The sequence below is a fragment of the Triticum dicoccoides genome, chromosome 3A, assembly GCF_002162155.2.
Source record: "Triticum dicoccoides isolate Atlit2015 ecotype Zavitan chromosome 3A, WEW_v2.0, whole genome shotgun sequence".
Taxonomy (NCBI): Eukaryota; Viridiplantae; Streptophyta; class Magnoliopsida; order Poales; family Poaceae; genus Triticum; species Triticum dicoccoides.
The window spans coordinates 581,697,183-581,706,582 of record NC_041384.1 but is presented as its reverse complement, the minus strand read 5'-3'; the positions used below and the strand labels follow the sequence as shown (position 1 = coordinate 581,706,582).

Below are 9,400 nucleotides of genomic sequence, written 5' to 3'. Positions count from 1 at the left end.
ATAACCCATATTTTACTGACCATATAAGTCAAAGTTTGACATGAAAAACAAAGTGGATTTCATGTACATATGGAGGTAGTATAAAGCATCATTTCAATCTAAGAAGCCTAAATTATTACACTAGAAATATATCGTGCATGTCTCGCAGCATCCAGTGACCTGCAAACTTTTTGTCATGCTGTAACTCAAATTTGGGTCATGTTCGGAGCCAAAAATTTAAGCCATGCTAAAAACGCATAATGTTTCGCAGGCTGATGAAGTTTCTTCTGTCCTGATGTCTGCCAAATGGCAGGCAGTGTCTGACAGTTGGAGACTGTACATGCTTTGACAGTTGGGCTGTTCATTTGTAAAGCGCACAGGGCGTGCAGAGGAATACTACCTTTCTTCAACCAGGATTAACCCCTAAACCAAACCATCCATTTGTGCATGCGATGCGAGCGATACCTTTCTTGGCCGTGTTCTATGCTTTCGACGATTCGCAAGAGGGTGGCAGACATGAGACATCCTGCCGACACATGCGTGTTCTTCTCCTATACAACACATGTGCACTTTCACAAGCTTTTTTTGTGTGTTGGGTAAGCCTGTTCATCCTTCACGAGCCCAAATATACATACAAGATGACTCCTTCCTTCTCCCCTCCAGCCAATGGCTTAACGCACATTCATCAGAACCTGAAGAGCACAAGCCAAATAAGATACCCCTCCTCCACTGTCCAGCATCAAACTTTCCATGGGGCATCCTTCCTGTCGCCCTCGTAGCATCTACCGCCCATCAGTACCTACGTGCTCATTTGGTCAGCGTCCATCCCCTCAACCGCTGCCTGAGCTGAAGCCATGGCCTGCTCCAGTAAACCATCTGGAACCTGTTAAGAAGAACCTGTATGCCAAGTGAGCAGAGAGGTCAGTTCCATACCCATGTCAAAAATCTGTAGACGGTTTTCTCTTCATCTTTTTGTTTATTTAGTCATTTCTGGGTGGGTGTATGCCACTACCTTCTGATGCTGACATTTTGATCCAGCTCAACTCCAACTCAAAAGCTTTGTCCCTGGCCTCATCATGAACTCCATGTATGCTGCATTGGACAAATTCTGAGCTGCTGCATTCGACAAACTATGAGTGTGGAGTTTGTGCAGATTATAGCACTAGCCTGTTTCAGGTATGTTTACTCCTTTTCAGGTATAGACAAATATAGAAGGAACATACTTCCATCTTTTTTGGTTTGCATTGTTCAACTGCCGCCTTTTATTTCTTTCGAAAAAGTGTGGCATATGCAGTCTAAGATTCTAAGCTAACAGGATACTGCTATCACCTGTTTGGTTATTGGAAGATAATCTTTTCACTATCATTGGTATACATAATTATACCAGTGAAATGTTGGTTCCAAAAAAAAAACCCAGTGAAATGTTGGTACCAACTACTGATATACTATAACCCCTCAAAAAAAAACTACTGATATACTATTGATTTTAAATAGTACTCCCTCCGTTTCAAAAATAATTGAAGTTCTAGGATTGTCCTAGGTCAAAATTTATTAAGTTTGACCAAGTCTATAACAAAATTTATCAACATCTACAAAACCAAATTTACTTCATTAGATTCATTAGGAAATGACTTATTTTATTATATATATTTGATATCATAGATCTTTGTGCATTTTTCTATAGACTTCGTCAACTTTAAAAGGTTTGACTTAGAAAAATCCTAGAACTTCGATTATTTTGGAATGGAGGGAGTAATAGCAGTAGTCTATTGTAATTTGCAATAGAAGAAGGACTCAACAAAGAAAAGCACCCAGTGAATAATTGGAGGCAACAACCTTACGTTTCTGCCGCCTATCTTACTTTCCCCAGCGCATGACCAAAGTATGCTTGTGTTCATGATTCTATTTTTGGTGGGGGACTTATGTTCAAGATTCAATGTATGAACACTACAAGTTTCAAAATCACAAAATACTTAAATTTTTTGAGCAATTTTTTTCTTCGAAAAGAGGCGCTTTATTACTTAAAAGGTTTAAGCATTACACTCGGCCTCTGCATAACTAAGATGCACACAGCCAACAAGGTCGTCATGACAAGCCAAAATAAAAGTAGAAGGCGAAATACAAAGATGAATATTTGTATGACACCTAAACGGTAGGAGGCCCAATCATAAGATCATACTGCCACCCATATTGGGTAAAAATATTCCTCGCCGCAACCTTCAATCGTGTACACACCTCCGTAAACAGGTCTCGATTCTCCACTCGCTGTAGAGAGGACCATAAACGAAGCGTCCCGGTACATCTGTAGATAACCTGCATAAGGAAAGTACTTTTATCATTAAAAATCTTATCATTTCTACATAGCCAAAGCGACCAAATCACGGCAAGCGCTTCCACCCTGAGAAGAATTCTAAACTTGTGATCAATCCCATGTAACCAGTTGCCAAATATATTAGCAACACTACACGAAGGATACAAGCCAGAAGCTATCTGGATGACTGACCATATAGAACAAGCCAATTTACAATGAAAGAACAAATATTTTATTGTCTCATCATGCGGACAAAATACACATTGCGTACTTCCATACCATTCCTCTTAATAAGAGCAATTGACAAACAATCTCATTCGTACATACCATCAGTATATTTGAATGAGCTGCATCTATTGAAGTATTGAACAAGTGTTTGCAAGTTATGCAAATCGTAAGAAATGAGCATGTGGACTGTAGTGACAACAAACGTACAAGACTCTGAACTTCCGAAGAGGCATGTAGAGCAGTTGCCCATCCCTATCATAACCTCAAAGAATGAGCCAATGCGCATTTTTGGCTTTGTTCTTTTGTTTAGGATGGGTCGCCTTGTGGACTTCTGCTCTGTTTTGTTTTCACTTTGCTCTGTAAAAGTCGCGTCATTTCGATGCTTTCTTCTTCTAATACACAATGGCACGCAGTCAGGTTGAGTGTTTGAGAAAACAACAAAGGTCCGAGAATAACACCGCAACCGAATAAAGGCCTAACACGACAGAAGTCTAGTCACACTCATGTCTCCGGCAATTATGAAGTGAATTACAAAAAACAACCACATTTTAAGTTCACATCCGAATTTGCCACCATATTCCTTAGGCGCCCCAAAAATCTATCAGTTTCCTTGCTAATTTTTTTTAATAAACACTAATAATCGATTTGGATGATTTAATCCAATTTCTAACAGAAAGGACCCGCCTGTAAGCGCTGACATGGCACCAAAAGTCAAAGAAAACATGTTGACTGTTAAATTAGACAGAGGGCCCACTGGTCAGGAACCCCTCCCTCACGATCCCACGAGCTCCACATCTGGAGCCGCCCGTGTGTCCTCGACCAGATGGCCGGCGCCGCCCAGCGACCTCTCCTCATGTGCTCCGCCCCTCACGTCTTCTCCCTCCTGGCGTCGGCGAGATTCACCGTCCCACGTCCCATCACGCACAACCACATCCCGGATCCCGTGATGCAACCCCTCCCCTGCCCCGACGATATGTCTCCTCCTCTCCGGCGTGCGACGAGCCTGTCCCCAGCTCCGATCTCTTCGCGTGCGGCGGCGTTGCGGTTCCTGATCGAGGCTTGGGTGCCCGCCGAGGAGCAACCTTGCGTGCTGCGGCCGCCGAGCTCTTGGGCCGGGGCGCCGTGACCAGGGAAGCCCTCCTGTGGCTGCCATTCTCCCCCGAGGCCACCGGCGTGGCTGTCGGAGTTGCTTTCCGAGCCCCTCTATCGACGCCTATCTTCCCTCCGACGGTGATTGTGCTCACAGGCACAACAACCTCCCTGCAAGGGCTCCATTGTAATCTAATTTTGTTTCTAGGGTGATTTTTGCAATTTTTCAGGGACCCTTTTGTTAGTTCAGTTGATGACTCGTGGACCCTTTTTAGGGTGTTGACTGTTTTATGCCATGTCACTGCTTATAGGCGGGCCCTTTATGTCAGAAATAGGATTAAATTACCCCAAATCGATCAATAGTGTTTATTGAGAATATTAGCAAGGGAACTGGTTGATTTTTGGGGCGCCCAAGAAATATGGTGGCAAATTCGGATGTGAACTTGAAATGTGGTGGTTTTTTGTAATTCACTCGCAATTATGCACCATTTAGGTAGACTGTCTTACCTTAGCCACCAGTAGAGTGTACAAAGATGAACATACACTGCCACACAATCTGCCAACTCTTTTACAGAAATGGTTTACCTGTAGACCCTGGCGCATCGCTGTTTTAGAGTATTAATCATATAAAGACATTGCCAGGGTGTGAAGGTGTAGGCGCTTGCTTTTCATAACTGGCAGCTTCTGTTCTTCGCTGTGCTAACACTTTGCCAACCATTTCCCACCAGACCAGCAAAAGTAGTCCATATGTAAAGACACAGAGCTTCCCTATCAATAGAAAGTGGGGTTTGCTAAGGTATTGAGGCATGGCCAATGCATAGCATTAGGATAATGCTCCGCAGGCCATGTAGGATCGGATGTCAAGAAAAATAGGTTTGGATGATGTAGTGAGATCCTCCACAAGAGTCGGGTGCTTGAGAAGAAAAATGTATTGTCCGGTGCATAAAGTTAAAATACTTAAAGGGAAGAGTAGAAATGCATGTAAGTAAGAGTCCGTTTTTCTATTCTTTGATGAGGCCCACTAGTAGTAGGTTGCGTTAGAAAAAATAATAATATAAATGTGTCAACCTATTTTTTATCATGGATCATCTGTATTCATATAACACTATTATACATGCCGTGAGTGGACCCTGCAATTAGCATCCCGAACCATCTGTGAGATGATAAAAAGTGCCAGTGAGAAAAGAGAGACAGTTGAGCAGAGAGAGTTCAGGAAATAATCCCTTAATTACGAACTGTTCAGTGATAGTGCATGCTAAGTCACCGCACTGTCCAATGATAGACAACTCATCTCCCTTACTTGGATGAAGCGGTTGGTGCTCCTAGCTACTACGTACTCCGTCCGTTTCTAAATATCTGTCTTTTTAAAGATTTCGAATGGACTATCACACATAGATGTATATAAACATATTTTACAGTGTAGATTTACTTATTTTATTCTGTATGTAGGCATCTGTTGAAATCTTTAGAAATATAAATATTTAGAAACGGAAGGAGTACTTACTTAAACAAAGGCCTAATCAGCGGGCTGCAGGCACCATACTAATTATGCTTAGAAAGATCCCACGTATCAGTCGACAGGTCGGGAGCAAACATGTGGCACCAGGAATTGTTAATTTGACTTTCCTAGACTTGACTGGCCACTCACAGGGTCGCCTTTGTTTTCTCCCGCGACGGCTAAGCTGAAGACCCCGACAAATCTCATTAGCAAGGACTACTCCTAATTAACAGCGGGGACTAATCAGGCACAGCAGTGTGACCAATGCCGCTGCGTCTGCGTGCGCGTGCGCGTGCTCTAGTCAAGAAGACGGTCCAATTCACACTTGAGTGTGCATGCAGGCCCATAAACCATGGAGCATTTGTTGCTGTTGTCGTCTCAGGGCGTCACCATGTTGAACCCATCCAGTAAACAAGCTTAGAAAAAGTAAACAAGCCTACTGGTGCTAATCAGTACTCCAGTCTAGCATTATACATTGACACAGGAGCACTCTTTCAACATTAGCTGAGAGGTACTCCTGTTGACTCGAGAAACGCAGGTCTTTTTCCCTGCTTCCTAGCCTAAACAACCCAAAGAAAATCAGGTTTAGATGCTGTTACGTACTCCAGCTCAGTGTTGTCGCTCGATCGGCGTGGCAGCATAAGTAGCTGAGCTTAGCTGCAGAGATTCAGACACCGGCGCAGAAGACAGGCGATAACCGGTTCACACTCTCTGACCACACATTGATCTCTGTTGGGTTACTGACAGAGCCGTGGTAGCTGAAGCTCAAGCTCGCTGCCGGCATGGGGGCGGATGGCAAGAAGCCGTACGTGATCGCGGTGATCATACAGGTGATCTACACCGGCATGTTCGTCGTCTCCAAGGCGGCGTTTAACCAGGGGTTCAGCACCTACGTCTTCATCTTCTACCGACAGGCGGCTGCGTCTCTCCTACTGCTGCCTCTCGCCATTGCCCTCGAGAGGTAACTGTCTAAAACGTGTTCTGCTTGAGCTAGACCCCTCTAGCGTTAGCAAGAGAATCATGTAAGAATCGGGCGCTGATTTTGCAGGAAAAACGCGCGGTCAATGTCCTTCCGGTTGCTCCTGAAGCTGTTCATGTTTGCCTTGATCGGGTAATTAACTAATTAAGCAAAGCATGCTTCTCGATCTCATGGACCGCTGCACGTAGTTAAGCTGCTTATGTGCAACAAACTGGAGATGAATGACTGATCGATGTTAATATGGTTTTGTTTGCAGGACTACATTTAGCTTGAATCTGTACAACGTTAGCCTCAAGTTGACATCCGCGACCGTGGGCTCCGCAACCAGCAACTCCATGCCTGTGGTCACCTTCTTCATAGCGCTTCTGCTGAGGTACTGATCCAGCCTTGTACTGTATGATTGTACTAGCTACTTGAGGCTCACCTTAGTGCCAGACTGACATGTACACTTGGCTGGCCTTAGGATGGAGGTGGTGAAGCTGAGGAGCCCCTCGGGCATGGCCAAAGTGGCCGGCGTGGGGCTCTGCCTCGCCGGGGTGCTCGTCATCGCCTTCTACGTGGGTCCGTCACTGAACCCGGTGAACCACCACCGCGTCTGGGCTGCCGCGACCGGAGACGCCGGCGCGACGAGGGGGACGTGGATCATGGGCACCTTCCTCATGGTGCTCGCCAACGTGACGTGGTCCGTGTGGATCGTGCTGCAGGCGGCGCTGCTCAAGGAGTACCCCAACAAGCTGCTCGTCACGGCGACGCAGTGCGTCTTCAGCGCCGGTCAGTGCTTCGTCGTCGCCGCGGTCGCCGAGCGGGACTTCTCCAGGTGGCAGCTCCGCTTCGACGTCACCTTGCTCGCCGTCCTCTACACCGTAAGGATTCTTCTTAATTCTCTGTCCTGTCAATGGCGATGAACTCCTGGCGATGGATTGGCGCATGGGGTGGACCGGAGGCTGATGTGTGGGTTGATTCAGGGGTTCGTGGTGACGGGGGTGTCCTACTACCTGCAAGCATGGTGCGCGGACATGAAAGGGCCGGTCTTCCTCGCCGTGTGGACCCCGCTCTGCTTCGTCCTCACCATTTTCTGCTCCTCCTTCTTCCTCGGAGAGATCGTCCACCTCGGCAGGTACGATCAACAGCTAGCTTTCAAGCTCCAACTGCACTGCTGATCTGCACACGGCTGCTGAACTTCAAGTTCATTTCTTCTTTAATCTTTGCAGTATCTTGGGTGGAATTCTTCTCGTTGGAGGTCTGTACAGCGTGCTGTGGGGCAAAAGCAAGGAGAACCGGATTGCGCCATGCGGCGAGACCAATATGATCCATGGCGTGGAGGGCGAGAATTCTGGAGAAGATGAGGAGAAGAACGAGAGGAGCAGCCAAGTTAACGGGGACAGGGAGCACGATAAGGAAGCAACGATATCGCCAGCTGAACAAGTCTGATTTGATCGAGTGAAGGAGGCTCCATCTATCTCATGCGATGCATCCATTATTCGAGCAACTATGAATTATATTCAACTCAAACCACAAAGAAGAGGAACGGCGAACGGCCCTGATTGGGTTTATGATCAGTACTCTTCGGCTAATTCTTAGTTGCTTATTTTTTTTACAAATCCCGGTCACCTCAAATTGCATATATCACTAAGCCTTACACTGTAATCTCTGAAGGTGTGCAACTTGTAGCATGTATGTTATATGTGGAGTAACTTGGACATGGCAATGGTTGGATGTTGCTCCAAAGGATTACAAATATGGTTGCGATTTATAGAAGTCCGATGCAAATCAATAGACCGTGATACATGATTTTGCATGTTCTATGTATTGCAGGGTTGCCTCATTATTCAAGTTTTTTTCATTTTCATTTTCCATTGGTTTTCACCCGTTTTTTCCTGTTTTTCCTTTTTGTTTTTTGAGAAGGTTTTCTTCATTTTTGTTTGGTTTTCTTTTTTTTCTCTCCATTTTTTGTTTGCTTTTCATTTTTCATATCTATTTTTTATGTTTGTTTTTATTTTCACTCTACAATTTCGTATATGTCAAAAACATTTTTTTCAATAAGTGATCAGCATTTTATAGATACACGTTCAACATTGTCCGAACGCTTATTCAACATTTTTCAAATACTTATTCAACATTTTTTCAAATACTTGTTCAACATTTTTCAAGTACTTGTTTAATATTTTTTCAAATACTTATTCAACACTTTTAATACTTATTCTATGTTTTGAAATACTTGTCAATATTTTTCAAATACTCGTGAACATTATTATTACTTATTCTATATTTTCAAATACTTATTCAACATTTTTAATACTTATTCAACAGTTTTTAAATACTTGTTCAACATTTTTCAAATACTCGTTCAATATTTTTAATACTTATTCAATATTTTTCAAATGCTTGTTAAACATTTTTTCAAATGTTTTTAAAGAGTATTTTTATAATATATATATATATATATAATATTTTAAATTACAAACAAACAAAAATAAGAAAAAAAACGATAACAGAAAACAGAAAGAAAAAAACAGGCCTTTGCCTCCCGCGTGGCTGGGCCGGCCCATCTGGGCTCCCCGACACGAGGCGTCCCATGTGCTCGCTTAAAGCGACAAATAGGGGTGCCCAAAAGAATTTGGGTACATCTGTACATCCATGCCCTATGATGGATCCACCCCTGATGCGGAACCAATGCATACATAAATGTAGAACCTACAATGGAGAGGTATTCTACTTATCAAAAAACACATCATTTCTGATACCAAATAGCCCAACACAAGATTGCGTACCTGATAAGTAATTTTTATTAACATCCTGCAACTAATTTCCAAACAATATATGCATGTTTCTGCTACGATGTGGGAATAAGTTGGATGCCATCTAGATAGTAGACCAAACAGCTCGATCACACTTGCACTCGAAAAAGAGAAGTTTGAGTGACTGTTATTAAACATTTTTTGTATACATGTTCAACATTGTCCGGACGCTTATTAAACATTTTTCAAATACATCTTCAACATTTTACTAGTTATTCAACATTTTCCAAATACTTGTTCAACATTTTTAATACTTATTCAACATTTTTCAAATGCTTGTTCAACATTTCTCATATGCCTGTTCAAGATTTGTTAATACCTTTTCAACATTTTTAAAATACTTTTTTAATATTTTCAAATACTTGTTCAACATTTTTCAAATTTTTGTTCAACATTTTCCCATACTTGTTCAACATTTGTTATATACTTGTTCAACATTTTTTAATACATGTTCAACATTTTTAATACTTATTCAACACTTTCAAATACATGTTCAACATTTTTTAATACTTATTCAA

General features: G+C 42.9%; 1 protein-coding gene across 1 annotated transcript; it reads left to right on the top strand.

The window, feature by feature from the left end:
• The first annotated feature begins 5,828 nt into the window (after positions 1–5,828).
• Positions 5,829–7,841, top strand: LOC119272210 (WAT1-related protein At5g64700-like). The gene is made up of 6 exons (XM_037553748.1): positions 5,829–6,066; positions 6,154–6,216; positions 6,341–6,457; positions 6,548–6,947; positions 7,050–7,201; positions 7,296–7,841. The coding sequence occupies exons 1-6, from the start codon at positions 5,888–5,890 to the stop codon at positions 7,513–7,515; spliced, it is 1,131 nt and encodes a 376-aa protein (XP_037409645.1). The 5' UTR covers positions 5,829–5,887; the 3' UTR covers positions 7,516–7,841.
• Positions 7,842–9,400: the final 1,559 nt, after the last annotated feature.